The sequence below is a fragment of the Bactrocera tryoni genome, chromosome 2, assembly GCF_016617805.1.
Source record: "Bactrocera tryoni isolate S06 chromosome 2, CSIRO_BtryS06_freeze2, whole genome shotgun sequence".
Taxonomy (NCBI): Eukaryota; Metazoa; Arthropoda; class Insecta; order Diptera; family Tephritidae; genus Bactrocera; species Bactrocera tryoni.
In genome coordinates, this window is record NC_052500.1 from 73,453,762 (window position 1) to 73,474,495 (window position 20,734).

General features: G+C 31.0%; 1 protein-coding gene across 2 annotated transcripts in view; it reads right to left on the reverse strand.

Annotated features, from left to right (window-relative positions):
* LOC120769375 (serine/threonine-protein kinase meng-po) overlaps positions 1-20,734 on the reverse strand; it is a 50,012-nt gene that overhangs the window by 23,301 nt on the left and 5,977 nt on the right. The window contains exon 1 of one of the 2 annotated variants that reach the window (XM_040096342.1): positions 14,283-14,632. The exons of the other annotated variant lie outside the window; for it this stretch is intronic. Coding sequence (XP_039952276.1) covers positions 14,283-14,343 — 61 coding nt within the window. The 5' untranslated portion in view covers positions 14,344-14,632. Of the gene's footprint in view, positions 1-14,282; positions 14,633-20,734 lie in introns of those variants that run through there. 2 annotated transcript variants of the gene reach the window in all.

The following is a 20,734-nucleotide window of genomic DNA, read 5'->3' on the forward strand; positions in this document are numbered from 1 at the left end:
CTATAGCTTGATTTCAGCGCAAATTTATTCGCATGAGCGGAACGTTCGATGTCTTGTTTATTATTTAAGCTCACTATAGATATGAATACATACTTACGCACAAACATACCTACACAGACTCATAGTATATTCATTTTAGCAATGAATATACATAATTTTGCATTATTTTGGTGACAATCAGCTGTCAATAATAACTTTCAATGTCCTTGGTCAAACACTTTCGCTTTATTATGCGCTAATTACCCGATCAACAGATGTCAAACTGTATCATAATAACCATATATTAGCACTGATAATGACCGCTAATGAGTTATGCAGTTATTTCGAAGCAATGTCATAAAAAGTCAAAATAGTTTTAGAATTTTTCAAAATCAAGGATGCATAAATTTTTGTTAATTGATTTTTCAATAGTGCACCCGTTTGTGTATGTATGAATATACATTTGTTCATATAATTTGTGCCTTTTGCTATAAACAACAACAACAACCACAAATTGTGTTAATTTTCGGCGCTGTGTTTGGGAATTTTTCTTGCATTTTCCAATTTAACACATTTTTTGCGCTTAAATCCCTTATTTGTTGCAGTAATTTGCAACAGGAAATCGACAAATCAAATTAGATTACATGCATTACCTGTCAGCGTGTTGAAAGGTACAAATACATATGTTACAAGCGGCGCTGCTGGAGGTGGCACATCAAAATTCGAGTTCATTGCAGATTGGAAGGCATATAAATATGTATATGTATAAGTATTTATGTATGTATGAGTATACCTGTTTATGTGTGTTAATATGTATGTATGTCTGTTTCGATGTGTGAATGTGTAAGTCTGTATATATGTTTGCATATGTACGTAAGTATGTATGTATTTATGTATGCCTGTATGCAGGTATGTAAGTATATGTTCTCACTCGCCTTAACTTATGGCTTTACAGTAATATTTACGATTGCCTTCTTTAATATTGATGTGTTGAAAACACATCGCACACTGACCCGCCCACTTCTCGACGTAAGCACATAACTATTAATTTATAAAAAAATATACACAGATACATTTATACATATAGTACATACATACATATGAACATATTAGAAACAAATGTTTATTGCACGCTCTATATGCGCTGAGCGTTGTAAACAACGGTACAAGCATGTAATCAAGTATATACATATGTACATATGGTTGCATATATGTATGTATGTTCGCATGTACCTACTTATGTGCGTATGCATATTGCTATAATTGCCCGCTGTTAGTTTCAACAAACTATTCCTGTTCGAATTTTGGAAATGCTGCAGTTGTTGGCGCCTATAAATACACCGCATTTAGATGATACATAAAATGCGTATTTACAGTTGTTGGGTGTTGAAATGTTGCATATGTAAGTTTAGACGCTGCATGTGCAGGAATTATGCGAATTCGCGATTTGTGCTCATAGATTACATTTTCAAATGTATAAATTGTACTTTCTGTTTGTATAGACATTTGGTGGAAACGTCACTACACATACATATGTATATGATATAATCATTAGTAAAGTCAAAATACTCATAAATATTACAAGAAACGTTTACTTAGTTAAGCTATAATACCCCACATAGTTGCATTTCTTATAGCATAAAAGGGTAGAAAAATATCATTATACAAATTTCTATGAAGAATATAAGCTATAGTAGTCCGCTCTGAACAATTTTTTCGTTAATTCTTTGCGTTGCTTTGGAGAATTAGCTATGCCAAATTTCATAAAGATACCTCATCAAATAAAAAAGTTTTCACTACAACGACTTGATTTTGATTGTTCAGTTTGTATGGCAGCTATACACGATAGTGGTTCAATATAGACGTTTCCCACAAATTACCAGCTTATTGGCGAGAAAATGATATGTGCATATTTTCTTATCGATATCGATATAAAACGAAGAAATTAATGGCGCGCTATTATAGGCCAAAGAGAACTCACTTTGTTCATTTTTAAGGAAATAAAGCATAATAATATGATGACTTAACTTAAGTTGAGCTATAACAACATTTATTAAAATTTCCCTAATTTTTCCATAAATGTATTTTAGCAAATGCTACAACTCAATTGTCAACTGACAACTTTTACAAACTAATTATTTCATCATTTTGCCCAGAATATATCAATTTTTCCGAAACGCAGCAAATATAGTATCAAATACGTCAATTATTGACGCAAATCAACAAAGGAAAGAAATCAACAATTACCAAAAAAAAGAAAAAATTAAAACATATTTATCAAAACCAAATCACCGCCATTTGTTTACAAATAATTTATCTGGTTATGTAGTATATACAGGTAAAAATAGTAGCGATCAATTAATCGATGCCTAAATAGGAAGAGAATAATAGAATGTATAATTATGAATAATAAATAAATAATGAGAAAATAATATAGATATTTTGATTAAAATAACGGGAAGTTAAAAGAAAAATTACAGAAATTAAAAAATTACGAACAAAAGTCTGTTAAAAATAGCAAAGCGAATCGCTCGAATTTCAGCAAAATTTCTCTTTAGCATTTATGTATATTCTTCGATTTCTCTTTAGTATTTATACAGTTCTTTTAATAAAAAGTATTTTTATAAATTAAATAACAAGTATTATGTACGCCACGAAACGTGAATACCCAGAAGGAAAAGTAGGATACCTTGCAAAGTGTTATATAAATAGTATATAGATGACCAGCGTGGCAAGCTGAGTCGCGTTGGCTAACGTCCCTCCGCTACTACATGCGAACTAATCACTCAATCTTTGAGTTATCGATCTGAAATTTTGGACCCGTTCTTTTCTCTACAAGAAGCTACAAAACCGCTGTTGTCGGACCACTATAGCATATAGCTGCCATACAAACTGATCGATCAAAAATCAAGTAATTGTATGGACAACTTTTTCATTTTATGATCTATCTTCACGAAACTTGGCATGGATTACTTTTCAAGGTAGCACCATGACCACCGCAGATATTGCTTAAATCGGACCACTGCAGCTTATAGCTGTCATATAAGCTCACCAATCAAAATCAAATTTTTATATGGAAATTTTAGTATTTCTGAAGAGTGTTGGGGCACCGAAGTTAACTTTTTTTTGTTTTTGTTATTAGTGTGAATTTTTCTTTAAATTTTCTAGTTGTATTTTTCTTTCAATTTTCCCTTTTTTTTAGTTTCAAAACCATTTAACAAGTTTAACGATAAATAAAACTTTTTCGCATCAAAAGACTTTTTGTCGTTTTTATTACCCGATTAATCGACGCGTGCCTCAGTTGTCTGAATGTTTATTTGAAAACCAAAAAAATTCAAGACATAAAAATATACACATTGGCATAAAAAACTAACGAACTTGTAGAAACTGAGTGCGCTGGTAGGAAATAGGAATAGACTAAAGCAGAAGCCTTTGAAAGTGAAAAAAATAAAGAAATACATAGTAGGTTGAAACTCATCGAAAACGAGAGATAAAATAGCAAGAATTAAGGGGAAAATAATTTAAGGGCGATCTAAGGTCTGGAAAAGGAGGAAAAAGGGACGTGGTTGAATTTTGAAGGGTTGAGAAAAGTTTATTTCGAGAGATAAAGAAAGGTGAAATAGCAAACATTAAGTGAAAAATAGTTTAAGTGCTATCTGAGATCTAGAAGAGAAAGAAAAGGGGCGTCGTTGAATTCTGAAGAGTTAGGAAGAGGTTATCTCGATCGAAAACGAAAGATGAAATAAAAACCATTAAGGGAAAAATAATTTAAGGGCGATATGAGGGCTGGAAAAGGAGGAACAGATTGAATTTTGAAGAGTTAAGAATAGCTTATCCCGATTTCCGGCAAAACTACGATCTCCATAGAAAAAATATTGTAGGATATAAAAAGGTATGTAACTTTTGTATATGTGAATAATATGTGAAATAAATTTTTTTTTTAGCAGAAAAGTTATTGCATTTTCACGGCATTTCGAACTCAAAAATCATATTTTAATTATTAAAAATGCAACGGCCCATAATTTCGAAAAATCTCTACTGAGTATTAACACATACTTATTAAAAATCATGTGACACTCCTTTCGTAGCCGTTGTAAATCACCAATGATTGACATATTTTTCACCTTAGTCGCACACGTGTCGAACAAATTAACAACAAAAATATTTAGTCAAAATACTATAAAATATAAGTTAACGAAATCTTAAATTATTACTAATTAAAAAAAATCGCTGTCTCGCCCACTCAAAATGAAAGGAAAACACACATGCGCTTTTAATCGCCAAATATTCAACGCTAATTCCGCTTTATAGCATTATGCAGCGTATTTATTAGACATTATAGATGATTGAAGAATTCAGCTAATTTAACGGTAGAACAAAATTAAAGCAAAATAAACGCTGTAATTAAATTATATTTAAATGCTACATTTCGTACAAATGAGCATGTGAAATTTTGTACACGACAGCTTGAGAATTTATTTTTAACACAATTTTAATTGAGTTTGAAGGTGGATTTCCTTTTATTACTCTACATATATATGTATATAGATGTATGTATAAATATGGCTTTTGGTTTCAAGGTAATGAGGTGCATAAAAGGTAAAGTTTCACAAATGATAAAGTTTCCATACAAAAACTTGATTTTGATTGGTAAGTTTGTATGACAGCTAGATGATATAGTGGTCCGATTTGAACAATATGTTTGGAGATTATACCGTTGCCTTGGAAAGTAATCTATGCCAAATTTAGAGGGAATACCTCATCATATAAAGAAGTTTTCCATACAAGGCTTGATTTTCACTGATCAATTTATATGACAGCTATATGCTATATTAGTCCGATATGAAGAATATGTTCGGACATTATTCAGTAGCCTTGGAAAATAGTCCATGGCAAGTTTCGTGAAGATACTTTATCAAATAAAAAAGTTTTCTATACAAGGACTTGATTTTGATCGACCAGTTTTTATGGTAGCTATATGTTATGGTGGTTCGATTTCGATAGTTCCGTGGCAACTGAGTGAATAATGCAGAGAATTCTTATTCAAAATACAAATTTCACAGCACGCCATCAATCTAACGCTTGCGTAAAAAAATTATTTTCACTTTTTTTTTAATTTTTACCAAAATAAAAAGAATTTTCTTATGAAAAAAAATTCCAAAAAATTATAAAAAAGTTCGATCATCGATTAGTCATCACATCGCATAGCAGCTAATCAAATGTTAAACATATGAAAATAAGCTAAAATGTTGATTACAAATAAACAGCAGCTGAATGATAAACTGCTTCGAAAACAAAATAGACAGGCGGGCGGCAGTGTGGACTAATGAAAAATAGAGAAAATTAGATAAACCCACGCAACAAGTCGGTATTTAGTTAAAAACAACGTCATAATAGAACACCTATATGTAGTAATGATTAGCAATAATACATATACAATAACAGTAATAAATGCTGACTGTTTGCTAATTATTTGCGCTATGGCGCAACTGGACCTTTCGCACAAGACCAACGGAGAAAAAAACGAATAAAATTTAAATTCGAAATATACAATGAGTGTAATAAACATTTACAAACTTTATTGCTTGGGTTGAATTTTGATTTTGTTTTTTTTTTTTTGTAGTGAAATTCTGAGAACTGGAGGTTGGCTGTGAAGCGACAACCAGAGAAAACTTGTCGAACATACATATGTATATATTTACATTTGTATGTTTATAAAGAAGTGTGGCAAAAATTTGAAAAGCGGAGGTAAAAGGCACAAAAAATAATTAAAAAAAACTTAAAAAATGTTAAAAAAATAATAACAAAATTAAAAAAATATCAAACAAAATTTAAAATACATAAAAAATACCAAAACACAATAAAATAAATAAAATTAAAATAAACAAAATAATTAAAATATACAAATATTTTTCATCTTAAGCCCTGAAACCAAATATTTAAAACAATATCAATATACAAATGTTTTTCTTCTTAAGTCTAGCAAATCTACGGACATTGATGATGGATGGAATTTTTGCAAAGCTGCCAAAATGGCAAGCAATGTTTAGCAAAATGATATAAAATGTATGCTAATGTACATTTACATATGTTTTTATACCTTAAACTGCGTATATGAAGCTTACCATGAAAATTGGAACATCCAATGTCGGAGACCCACGTACATCTGCATATACGCAATATAGTCATACAGTTTTTGAGATATCGATCTAGAATTTTTTATGTGTGCTTTTCTCCTCAAGAAGCTGCTCATTTATCGGAACCGCTGATATCGGATCACTATAGCATATAGCTGTCATACAAACTGCACTATTAAAAAAATGGCTTGTATGGAAAACTCTCTCATTTGAAGAGATATATTCGATATTTGGTATAGACTATTTTCTGAAGCAATAATGCATTTTCTGAAGAACTTGTTCTGATCGGATTACTATAGCATATAGCTGCCATACAAACTGAAGTATCAGAAACAGGTGCTTGTATGGAAAAGTCTTTCATTTGAAGAGATCTATTCACGATTTTTGGTATAGATTATTACCTGAAGCAATTATGTAATTTCCGAAAAAAAATTTTAGAGCGGATCACTATAGCATATAGCTGTCATGCAAACTGAAGGAACGGAAACAAGCGCTTGTATGTAAAACTCTTTCACTTGAAAAGATATTTTCACGACATTTGGTATAGATTATTGTCTCAAGCAATAAGGCATTTTCTGAAGAAATTATTCAGTTCGGATCACTATTACATATAGCTGACATACAAATTGAACTATAGGAAACAAGTACTTGTAAAGAGCTTTTTGCATTTGTATAGAGCATTGTAGTTTCAATGCAACCATTAACTTTCATTGTTGTTTTTTTTTTATTTGTAAACTAAAAAACGGTTCTTCCAAAGTTTGGAATGTTTGCCAAGCTCGCAAAAAAAAATTATAAAAGAGAGAAAAATACACTACATGCTGTACATACATGCAAATTCTATTAATAACTCATTGTCTCTTATTTTTCAACCGCTCAAGCTATACCCACACACAAATAATATTATTGCTCTTCAAATGTCCAAATTGGATTTACTCTAATTGACTAATACTGTCAATTTCGCGTGTCGCGCATGCAACCACCAGCGTTCACATAAATTATTAATTTCATATTTATTTCATATATTTTTACCCACCTCAATTACATGTCAATTTAATGTCGGTAATTACGAATGCCTAGCTACATTTGGCAATGCGGCAGCGCTGCCAATCACAGCAATCAGCGGGCGCTGCCAGCGTCATAGCGGCAAAATTCGCAAAATTCGATCAAAAATTGCCAAACACAGAACTAATATATAAAGGTGAAAAGCAACATGGATTATACGTGCAATATACCGCAACGGCGAACACGCCCACTAACCGAAGGCTATTGACAAAATCAACTATACTATACGGTTTTTATATACGATTTTTTAATTTTTTTTCGCATCACTGCCACTGTAAATTTACGAGCGTGACAATTTTGCTGCTGAGTCGGCAAAAACTCGTGATATTTTGTTGAATGTGGACTCATAACGGTAGTCAACTGTCCAAAAGTCTTGACACTCAGGCGCATAGCATACACTTGTCTTCTCACCAAATGCGTAGAAAAGAAAAATATTTTTATTTTGTTTAAAAATTGAAAACCGGCGGGGAGAACGGCAAGGGAAAGGATGTTTATCTATATCTATCTATCTATATGATGTGCAAAAATGTATGTATGCAAAAGTATAGTATTATATACATATCTCTGTACATATGTATTTTACTACTTTTCAGCTTCATTATCATTATTTATTTTTTAGACGCCCACGAAGTTTGAAATATTGTTTTGCTTTTTGTAATAGAAAGGCTTGCCTGTTTGGCTTTAGAAAGTAATAAAAAGAGCTAAATATTTGAAGACAAAGAACAGGTGAGAACAAATATCGAATACAAACAGAAAACCAAGAAAATAAAAAAAATAGTTTTAGTAAAAAAATAATCAGAATATTAGTATGTGCATTTTTGTTATATAATAAGCTTCTATTATATTCTTATATTGTCGTCTATTATCAAATAGTGGAATTTTTTGGACAGAAATATATTTAAAAAAAATTCAAATATTCCGACAAATATTTTTATGTATTTTATTGTTATTTATATCGTAAATAAATAAATAAATAAATATCATCAATGTAATATCTGTATTTATTTTAATTATTTTGTTTATATTTTTTTACATTATGTTATTTATATTTTTTTAAATTATTTTATTTATATTTTTTTAAAATTATTTTTTGCAATTTAATTTTGTTTATTTTATTTATACCAGGATCCAACAAAAATCCTGGAAATGAAGGCTGCAGAACGGCCTGCCTCGAACCCAAAATATTCTCTATTCTATGCATGCTGGATGCAGCGGGAATGCTCTATAAAAGACTATTTAAACCCAGTCTCGAAGCCTACCAACGAAGCTGGAGGGCTGTCCCCTTGACAACACGGCATAATACAAAATAAAAGTGTTGTCGGCGACTTTAGATGTCCGATAAGCCTTCAACAGCGCTAGATAGGTGAATACGAAAAAAAAGGAGCTACTACTGCTAACCAATAAGCACATAACCCTCGAAATAAGTATAAGAATGACTCGGATATTCATAGGACATCTTCTGGATTCAGCAAGCCGCAGGAAAGGCAGCGAAAATCCCCTACCAACTGAGCAGACTATGATAATAACAGACCAAAATAGGAGGCGTCTTATTATACGGAGCCGAGATCTGGGAAAGGAAAACCGGCGTAAGGTAATGACCAGAGTATACAGCAACGCAGCCCTCAGAGCGGTAAATTCAGAAAAGTCGATTTTTACATAACCCAGCTGTTATTCGGTCACCGATACTTCATAATATACCTCCTCAGAATGGGAATAGTGAAAGAGCCGTCATGCCTATACAACGACGCGACAGATGACGACGCTGAACACACATTCTTTCAAAGAATGTACACAGCACAAATGTGTGTGCTGACAACGAGAACGCACCGCTGTAGAAAACCTAGTTGGCCCAATAAACGCGGACAATTTAACCAGCGTTATGCTGGAAAGTGAAGCAAACTAGGGGATTATCAAGAAATTCGCAGCAATCTGCTATGCAGCAAAAAACGAATCCTGGACGCGAGTGCGCAGATGCAAATCTCCCAATGAAAAATACGGAATGCCATCCTGAAGTAATGCAAAATTGGTCGCGAGGTGGTCGACGGTTTCTTAGAGCGGTGGTTTTTAGTGTCCTGTAAGTGGCACGTACCGTTGCTGTGACCACAGCACTGTTGATACGAAAGGCATTTTCCACCACCTCACCCAACAAAAAACAATAAATACACTGAGTTTATATATTAAATATTTTAATAACTATTTTTATAAAATTTATTTTGTTGCCATTTATTCAGTAAATTTTTTTATTTTATTTTATTTTTCATTATTTATTTAGTTTATTTTCATGTGTACTTTTTTATTTTTTGTATATTACCTTATATATTTTTAAATTTCTTTTGTATTCATTTTTTTTTTATTATTTGTAGTATTTTTTTTGTAAATTTTTTTATTAATTTTTTGACATCTATTTTTATACAATTTTAATATATTATCTTATATTTTTTTAATTTCTATTTAAATTTTTTTTAAGGTGTTTTTTAAACTAGTTTGTTTTCTGTATTAATTTTTAAATTTTTTTATTTATTTCTTTACATTTTTTTTAATTTATTTTCTTTGTATTATTTTTTGTTTTTATTTACTAAAATTATTTGTTTTAATTTTATTTTCTTTTTCATTATTTATTTTGTCATTTTTTTAAATTTATTTTCTTTTATTTTTTTTGTATTATTTTTTGTTTTTATTTACTAAAATTATTTGTTTTAATTTTATTTTCTTTTTCATTAGTTATTTAGTTTATTTTTGTGTTTATTTTTTTTTTTAGCTTATGTATATTATTTATATAATTTATTTTCCTTTATTTTAATTGTTTTCATTTTATTATATATTTTATGATTTATTTTAATTTAAAAACTTTATATAATTGTAAAATTTTAATTCAATTCTCAGATTAATTTTAATTATTTATTTGAGTAATTTTTCTTTTATTATTTTCAATTTTTCATATATAATTTTGTTTTTTTATTATATTTTTTTAAATAAATATTTTTTTTATTTTTAATACTTTTTTAAATAATCTTTATTACCATGCATTTGTCATATTTCATATTTTTCAACGCTACTGCAATCTCATGCGTAAATTGCTATAAGTACATATGTATAGGTTTATTGCATATACCGCTATGCAAATTAGCATTTTTTAAATCAAATTCATTTCATTTTTTTTTGTTGTTTTTTGCAGTTGTGCGACAATCAACCCACGCATTCACGCTTTCACTTTTTTTCGCAATTTGTTTTATTTATTTTTAAATTATATATCTTGAGCCAACAACCGACTTGGCGAACCCATTGGCCTACCTAACGACCGTCTTGGGCAGACGACGCAAGTACGGACAGCGGCAGGGACCAACAACCCTGGCAGAGACAAATGAATATTTTTAAAAATACGCAGGCACGGTGATAAGGTGGCAGGAGCTGAGGGCAGCGGCGCATATCAATGTGCGTGCAATTTAATTTTAAATAAACCTAGACTAAGTATTTATAGGCGTTGAACTTCAATAAATGATAGTGAAGTGTAAAATTTTTATGTATTTTATATTTAAAAAAAGTGCATTACTTAAAATTTTAAGTATTTTTAAAACTCAAAAGGCTTTAACGCGCAAATTATTTTAAAGAAAAATTTATTATAGAGTTCATCATTAAACGCATCAAAAGTCAGTCGACGCCAATAAAGCAGCGTAAGTAAGCCGCAGACATATTAAAGAGTTGGCGACTTCGTCGCGTCTGCCGCGTAATGCCGGCCGTTTAAGTGCTATATTTTTCACTTTTTCTCAAGTGTTATATTCTTTTTTATGTGTATTCAAATGTTTTTTTGCTTTGTTTTGCTTTGTTCTGATTTTTAGTATTTTTCGCTTCTTTTGTTTTGATTTTACGCTTATTTTTGTTTGTTAAAGGCTATCATGTGCGTCACAAGTGGCCCATTAAAATCACATTGCATTACAGAAATTGCGTTGTTTTGTTTGTTTTTCTTTTTTTTCTTCATTTATATGTATTTTTTTCAATTTAGTTGGTTTATGTATGTAATATAATGTTGACATTTTTTGACACTTTTACAATTTACAAGTCAAATTTTTATAATACCAAATAGCGCACACAGATTGAAAAATTCTTCAAAGCGCGAAATAAACATTTTGTTGTAAGATTTTTTTTTCATTTTTGGTTTTCTTCATACTGATGTCAAAGTAGTAAGAATTATGTTAAAGTAGATAATAAATTATGCTTGATAATTTACTAGACACCGTGCATGCGGTTATTGGCCGATTTTCTTTTTAATGATCATTTGAAGGCTAGACGCACTCGGCGGGTGCAGCAGCCGCAACAAGTCATTGAAAATGTGCACTCAATATAGGTGAATATGTACGACCCCATTTGGAACACAGTTTATATACCCATAACTATTTGAAATTATGTTCATTTAACTACATAGCAAAAAGTCACTCATACGCCGTGGTGCGCAAGTGCACTAGATTTTAACAGCGGCAGATTAATAACAAAATTTCTCGAACTTTCTTAATTAATAAATTATATAATTAGTTAAATTATCAAAAAATCAATAATTATCGAAAATCGGAAAATGTTATAATCGATCGACTATTGAGATGAATACTTCCAAAATGAAAATATTGCGTTCTTCACTATAATTTTGTTTCAAATGCTTTGTTTTAAAGAAAATAAATGTTCAGTACTAGATTATCTAACTTCTTAAAATTCTGTTTTGCAATAAAAATTAGTCTCTGGAAAAAAATGGCATATCCATACATATATATGTATGAAATATATTTCTTTATGAGTACTCAAATTGATTCAATTAGATAAAGTTGTGTTGTTAAAACAGCTGCTTCTGCATGCGAAAATATTCAAAATATTAACGTCCCGTTTTGTTAAAATGTTCATGCTTTTGAGATCTTTTATTTTTGGTAATATTCGAAAATTAAATTTTTGGAATATAAAAAATGTGAAACAGCTGATTTTGACATTATGACTGTGAGAGCTATTTTGAAATTTGTGATTTATATTCTAATGACATAATTCATGAGTACACTTTATACGATTTCATTTCGCAATTGAAAAAATCAAAACATCAGAATAAGAACTTATGATTTAGAAAAATAAATAATAATAATTGAATTTGAAAAAAAAAAATAACTATCTAAACAAAATCTTTTAAACAAAATATTTTTAAAATATAAGCGAAAACAATATTATTGCCTAAAAACTCTGAAAAATTTTCAATTTTGAATTTAAAAATATGATTAAATTCGAATCTGGGAAAAATTTTACTTTGAAAAAAAGATATTTTCAAAAAAAAATGTTTCGAAAACAATTATTTCAAACAAAAACTATTTTCAAAAAAAAAATTCACTTGAAGCTACGAAAAACTATACCTTGAATAAAAAATTTCAAATAAAATTGTTTTGAAAAAAATTATTTTCAAAAAAAATTTAACTTGAATTTAAAAAATTAATAATAAATCAGAAACAACAAATCTTTTCTAAAAAAAAGGAGTTAAAATATATTTTGGAACATCACAATACATTTGTTGAATTCAAATTTGAGATAAAATTATTTATTCTGAAAAAGATTTATTAAAAAAATTATTGCATTTGAATTTGAAAAACATAATAATTCTAAAAGAATACTCTAACACAAATTGTTAAATTCGAATCTGGTAAAAATGTATTTTTCAAAAAATAATTTTCAGAAATAATTATTTTCAAAACAAAATTTTTTTACTTGAATAAAAAAAATTATATTTCTGAAGCAACCAAAAAAAACTATTTTGGAACATAGCAATACATCGAATTCCTCTCAAACTTTATAGGTCAAAATTTATTATTGTCGCTTACAATATCCAAAAAAAATTAATATTTATTAAATTTGAATTTGAAAAAAATATATATGTATGTATGTAATTCGTAATATATATGAAATATACATACATGTATAGACTCCAAAAAATATTATAAATTAAAAAAAAAAACATTTCTGAAATTAAAAATATGTAAATTCGAATTCAAAAAAAAATATTTTCCAAAAAACAACAATTATGAAAAAATATTTTAAAAAATATTAGAAAATAACAATATTTGGAACACTTTTGAATTTTCAGGAATCAAAATCAACTTGCTGTCGCTTTCAAGTCTCCAAAAGAGTATTAAATTCAAATTTGAAAAATAATTCTCCAAAGTTTTCTCAAACACCAAATTATAAACAATGAGTCGAAAAAAATTGTCAAAAAACAAATCTTTCTCAAAAACAAATTATTTGGAAAAATCTCGAAAAATTATTAAATTCCCATTAAAAAATAAAAAAACAAAGATTTTTCTCAAAAACAAAATGTCAAAAAAAAGATCAGGAAATTATTAAGTTCGAATTTAGAAAATAGTTATCAAAAACCGTTTGGCATTCATCAAGAAAAAAACCATCTAATTCTCAAAAACAAATTATTTAAAAAAAAAAATTATCAAATTCAGAATTGAAAAAAAAATCTCAAAAAAACAAAAACGAATTATTTACAAAAAAATCATAAAAAATTATTAAATTTGAATTTGAAAAATAATTCTCAAAAACAAATTATTTCAAAAATTATCAAATTCGAATTTGAAGAAAGAATCAAACACGAAGCTTTTCTCAAAAACGAATTATTTAAAAAAAAACTAAAAAAATTATTAAATTCGAGTTTGAAAAATAATTCTCAAAAGTGATTAACATTTTCGAGAATTATTTTTCAAATTTTTTTCTGGAAAAAATTTTTAATTCTCAAAAAGAGCTGTTAATAAAAGAAAATTAGAACTTGAAAAGAAAAAATATCAAAAAACAGAATTATCTACACAAACGTAAATGTGAGAAAATCAAAATACCTAACAGAGCTAAGCATACTAAATTTTTATTAACCAAATTAACTTATTGTCACTTTCAAGTCTGTAAACTATCCTATAAACTACAAATAAGCTGCATAATGCACATTAAAACAGCATAAATGTCAACAACAACACAGACTAGCATCTTTCCTTAAATATTCGTTAAATATGCCCACAAATAATGTCAGATTTCCATGTCTAGCACAGCAAAAAATTCCAATAAATTACAAAAACTGTGTGCGTCGCTCACCTTTCATGCGTTTCACATAGGCCAACGTCTTCTCAATGTTCTTCAACAGCAGCCACTGCATTTTTACTGTATGTGTGTGTGAGTGCGCCGCTACCAAATTCCGAGTGCGACACTCCCGCTTCCGCAACAACAATGTAAGCCGTTTTAATGGCACTTTTATTGTGCGCAATATTTCGTCCCGCCACAAGTGTCTTTTCACGGTTATTTACAACACCGTAGACGACGACATAAAACAGTCAAATGAAGAAACTATGCGCACACACACATACACACATGCGCGCGTGATAATTAGGCAATTGAATATGAAATATGCGCTTAATAAAAACTTTTAATGCCGCACTTAATAATACTCAGCAAAGTAAATAATTTCAATAAATTTACTAGCGCTCACAAATGTTTTGTTGTGTGTCTATGTGTGTGTTAGCGGAAAACAGGAATGAGCGCAATGCCTGACAGCACACACGCCGAGCGTTCGCTGTTGACCACAGCAACAATAGGTGACGGAAAATTGTCGATGCAATCAGCCGTGCAACAGGAACCACACGAACGTGACAACGAGCGCAACAACAAGAACAACGACTAACACGCGCCCACGCATGCACGCATGCACGCAACCACTTGAGGCTAACGAGAGTTTTTGCTTCACTTTTCTTTATTTTATTTTTTTTTTTTGCAACGCGCACAGCTCACTCCATGTGTACCGTTGGCTTATGCTTGATTTGCAACGCGCCACTTGACATTGAACACAACTAAAGAACAACAATAAATATGCTGCTTGTTGAATGGATTGCAAATGAAAATCGCAAACAAATTGCACGGCACTAAAAGCGTTAACAAAACGGTAGACGAATGAGTGCGGCGGACCAGCTAGCGAACACACGAGGAGCTTGCCGTGTACACTACTGCAGCGCAAGCACTTTCGATGAGGACTGTGACGAGGATAATAGCCAGACTGTGGCTGAAGCACATGCCAATGCAGCAAGGAAGTGCTACATATACATTTAAACAACAGTTAACAGCCTAGCTGTGTGGAAATATGCGCTGGTGTTGGTTCTTACACACACACACAAATATATAACCATAGTAGCTGGTGTGCCATAAGCGCGCCACTGGCACACATAGCCAACCCACGCTGCTGTGTATTAAGGATTTGTTAACAACAACAACAAATACAACTACAGCAACTACAAAAAACGAATTCAAGCAGCGCTGCCAACGATTACAATCAGCCACAGGTAACTCATACAAAATTAAGGCAAACCGAAGTGGCAAAATGTAATCTGCTGCTGACGTCGCCGCCACAGACGCCACTCGGTGTGACGAAAATACACTCATAAAGAAATTCGTACAAGTGTGTATGGGTGTATGTATGTCACTAAACGGGAGCAGCCATTCGTTTGGAAGCGTACTCCCATTGACGTCATCACTGTGATGACACACTTGCAGCAGTGGCACACAAGCAAAGACAAAAACAAGAAAGAACACTAACTTCGGCTGCAACGAAGCTAGTATAATACCCTTCATAGTTGCATTTCTTATAGCTTAAAATGGTATTGAAAACCTCTGTCACTGGATTTTTTTTAGATCAGTTTGTATGGCAGCTATTGCTATAGTGATCCGATCTGAACCATTTGTAGGGAGTTTGTAGCTTTGACTTGAAGATTAGTCTGTGTCAAATTTCGTGTAGATATCTTGTCAAACAAAAAAGTTTTCTATACAAGTACTTGATTTTATCAATCAGTTTATATGGCAGCTATATGCTATAGTGATCTGATCTGAACCATTTGTAAGGAGTTTGTAGCTTTGACTTGAAGATTAGTCTGTGCCAAATTTTGTGCTGATATCTTGTCAAACAAAAAAGTTGTCTATACAAGAACTTGATTTTACCAATCAGTTTATATGGCAGCTATATGCTATAATGGTACGCTCTGAATAATTTCTTTGGAGTTTATAGCATTATCTGGTACAATAATGTATACTCATTTTCAAGAACATATCTTTTCGAATTAAAAACTTTTCCATACAAGGACTTGAGTTTGAACGGTCAGTTTGTATGACAGCTATATGTTATAATGATGCGATATCGACGATTCCAACAAATTAGGAACTTCTCAGAACCCCTGCAAAATTTCAGAACGATATCTCAAAAACTGTGGGACAAAGTTCGTGGCAAACTTGTTATACCCCGTACAGGGTATAATGAATCGCCACAACACTCCAGCAACAACAAACACACATAGTCACACGCGAACCATTTACACGTACTAGTGGTTATTTGCGGATAGGCGTATTATGTTCTCGTTTTTTGTTGTTCTTGTTGCTATAAACTTGGTTGTCCTTTTTTCGCTTTTGCTTCCGTTCGTCGTTTTATGTAGATTTCAGTGCTTGTGTTGCGCTTTTTTCCTCCGGATTCGCCTTTATCGTGGGTGACGCTTGGTGCCAGGCCAGCAGGCTTTTTCGGCGCACATTGACGTCCTTTTAGCTGTCAGGGAGGCAGGCTTGTGTGTAAGCTTTGATTGTCCCTATTGTTCGGTGAATTGTTCACCAAAATAAGCAAAACAGCGTGGAGCATGGAAATTTTCGGTATATTTTTGTATACAGTAGCTGGTGTTTATTGTGGTGTGGGGTTGGAGTGGGTAATATGAGCCGCACAGTAATTGTAATAAAGCAATTTTTATTTGCTCATGTTTTGCAGGACTACTCTCGAACTAGTAGACTTAAGCATGATTTTAATACTAGATTTAATAACTTACTTCCTTTAGCATTTTAACTAATTAAATCTGGGTCTGTTACTGCTCTAAGTATAGGCCGTGAATGACTCCGTTGTCTTAAGTATAGATCCTGTTCGGGAATTCTTTACATTTGGCAATATAAAATCAATTCTCATCATTTTAGCTCATCTTTTGACTTTTGAAGCCAAAAACCATCCGTTTGAAAGCGACCTGAAGTCAGAAGGCGAAATATTTCCTCCCCAGCGTTGTCCGTTGAGTTTTAGGACCCGCCACGTAAAAAAACAACCTCAATGAAAAGAAGAAAACAGCATCGGATGAGATCTCAAAAAAAAAAAAAAAGAGCTCTAAACTGACCTAATCCCTTAAGCTTAATTCGGCACCATAACACAAAACGTAGTGAGTTGTTTTTGTAAGTGCTATTGAAAGTAAGCCGTGCCCCTTTTTAAAGTGTTCAAGTATGGTATGAATTTTAATGGGTCCATAACCTGAAAACTTTTGGAAATTCGTTACAAAAGAAATATGCGTTATATTCTTAACGACTTAAAGAGAGGCCCCGCTCGTGGAGAGAGTCGCAAAGGAATGTGTCCGATGATCGAACAGATCGGTTTCTTATAGCTCAAGTGATAACCTCAAAATTAGCTAAGGGGATAACATTAAGAAAATATGCATGAGAGCTGTAAAGGCTATCTTTATTAGTCGCACATATTCTCACATAAAACAGGTTTACGTGTTAATCGAAAGTTTCAGTATCTTAACGTTTTAAAAAGAGCGTCAAAATAACTTTCAGATAATCTCCAAATATATTCCAGAGTAAGAACAGTATCATGAATCAAATACTTATGATCGAAAGCTGAAAAAGTAAATTTATTTTTACTTCCAAGATAAACTCAAAACATTTTAAAACGTTGTTTTGTATTTTAGGTGATATATAACTAGTATAAAAGCCAATATATAACTAGTGTAAGAACTAATCAAGAAATCTTTATGTTTGACCCTTACAAAGCTGATATTTTATAAAAAAAACTTGCTGCAATTTAGGTTTGTTCACTGTAATAAATCACCCATCTACATAAATACATGGCTCTGAAATCAAATTCATAAAAATAATCGTATATGTATGTTTGTCTATACTCTTGAAGGGCAAAGCTTATGACGCTTACGCCTTATGAATATGTACATATATTTAATTATATTTTTGAGCTAAGGTAACGCACATACTGAGCTTTGGGATAATGCCCTCTAATTATGCTCCAATGTGGGTGTTGCTTTGATACTTGCAGGATATTTTTATAAGGCGATGCGTCATTAAAGCGCATACGCTGATTATAAGGTGAGCATGGCAAAAGGTTCAAGGGTGATATATATGTATCTTAAAGCGCGCTATCGAAATTTGCGCGAAGGCGGTTGAAAGATGTGACGCATGCGAGGATTAAAATAATTTGTTTCCAGGAAATAATTGCGTATGTTTTACATGAAAAATACCTAAAAAAAAAAATATTTTTGACTTTATAATTAATAAGAGGAAGATATAAAAAGTAGGGTTAATTCTATACTGAACAGGGTGCATTAAGTTTTTACTTAAATATAAATATCACAGAAGGAAAAGTCGGAGAGCTCCATGAGCTCCAGTTACCATGTGAAACCAGTGTGACTCTTGCCCAACTTTGTTCGGATTGTTGTAGTAGATAAAACTCATACTTTTCCAGAATAGACCGCACAAAAGCCATTTCCCTATGGTTGTTTTGTCCGACCCAGTCAAAGCCGCTCATTTCCTGAATCTACCGCTAATTGACGTCCATGAAAGTTAATTTTGCACTTTCCATCGAACAGGCTTTAGATAATCGCTACAACAACAACATATGTAAATGTGAATAGCTTCTTCATTCACTGTCTTTGTAGTTCTTTCTACATAGGAATCTTATGAAATCTGAAGAAGGATAATATCAATACTTTGAGTTCCGACTACATAACTTTTTTTGCTTATTAATTTCTGATATAAAACGGTTTCATTACGATTTTTTTGAATATTCAGAGTTTTCTACAAAAATTTGATGGTTGAAAACCGTGCTCTATCAAGTTTCATTATTTGACTTTTGGAGGTTAGAAATTGTATATAATCAAATTTCATTCAAATCGCAACTATTTTAATGATTATTTTTCAGTTCACAGTTTTCCGCTTTAAGTGATCCTCTAGAGTCTAGACAGTGTATCAACCATTTTTTATTATTTTTTAAGACAACGCAAAATCTCTAAAATTATCGTTTTGATCGGAACTTCCATACAAATTGAACTATCACAATCAAGTTCTTGTAAGAAAAAGTTTTTCCTTTGACAAAAGATCTTCAAAAGTATCAAAATATAGCATGAATTTTTCTCCGAAACAACACTACGTGCTCCTAACCTGCTGTTCCGAGAACTTTTGTGAACACCCCCACACCAACAAATCATTCAAACGACGTAGAAAGCAAACTATAACAAATCACAACTTATTCTTATAAAAAAAGAAACAAATTTACATCAAGTCACCCAACTATGCAATGATGCAATGCAAATTCGATAATAAATATTATATATGTAGTAGATTATATATATGTATATATGTAAATGAGTTTGCATAAATGCGACGACGTAAATCACAGCATGGAATATGACAAAAACTGCAGCTGTCACTTCCATGCGCTCGTAATTTTTGACTAGTGACAACTCTCACCATATGTATACATACATACATATGCATACAAACGAGTATATTATACAATAAATGCGCTTAATACATTTATTTATTTAGATGAGCAAGCAGCGTCAGCATGGCATTTGCTACCTACATTTGCCACCGGCCACCCGCCTTGCGCGTGGTACTTACAAGCAGCCACACATACATACATACATAGTTATAAGCAACAATATATACTCACAAGCAAACACAGATACATACATACAACACGAAGGTAAGTTCATGAGTATTAATATCATAAATATATATATTTACATGTGTAGTTGCATGTACTTTGTATTGTATGTATTTCATTTATATTTCTGTATTTATTTATTTCCATTTATTCAATCAATACATACATACATACATTTGAGGGCGCTAAAAATAGCTCAAAATGGAAGGAAAAGAAATGAAGCATCCTGTCGTCGCAACACCGCTGGCAACGGCGACAAAGTCTTCGCTGCCTGTGGAGCATGCGACAACGTTATTTAAACCGTTGTATTGTGTTGGTAAATTGTATTTGTCCAAGCATAACGTAAACCGAAGCAAAGAAATTGTGCTACGTGCAATGAACTGTTTTTCAAACAAGTGATCTTGTAACTAGTTGCCAAGGAATACAAGAAGTAACATTTTTTGTTTTTTTATAAATATTTTGTTAGGAAATTTGTTTAAGGCTAAGTTTAAATAAAATAATAAACAAAATTTTGAATTAAATGACTTTCTAATGATTTGATTAATTTCATTAGTTTATTGAAAAACTATATAAAAATTTACTCAATTTCTTTTTTTAATTTTTTTAAACAAAATATTTCTTAAAAAAAATTAAAAATTTCTTTAAAGTTTTTTTTTCTCAAATTTAATTTCTAATATTAAAAAAATAGATATTAAATATTTTGTTAAGAAATTTGGCTAATACTAAGGTACATTATTAATTTTCAATTAAATTATTTTCTAAAAATTGTTTCTTGAAAATCTGTATCAAATATTTTGTTAAAAAATATAGA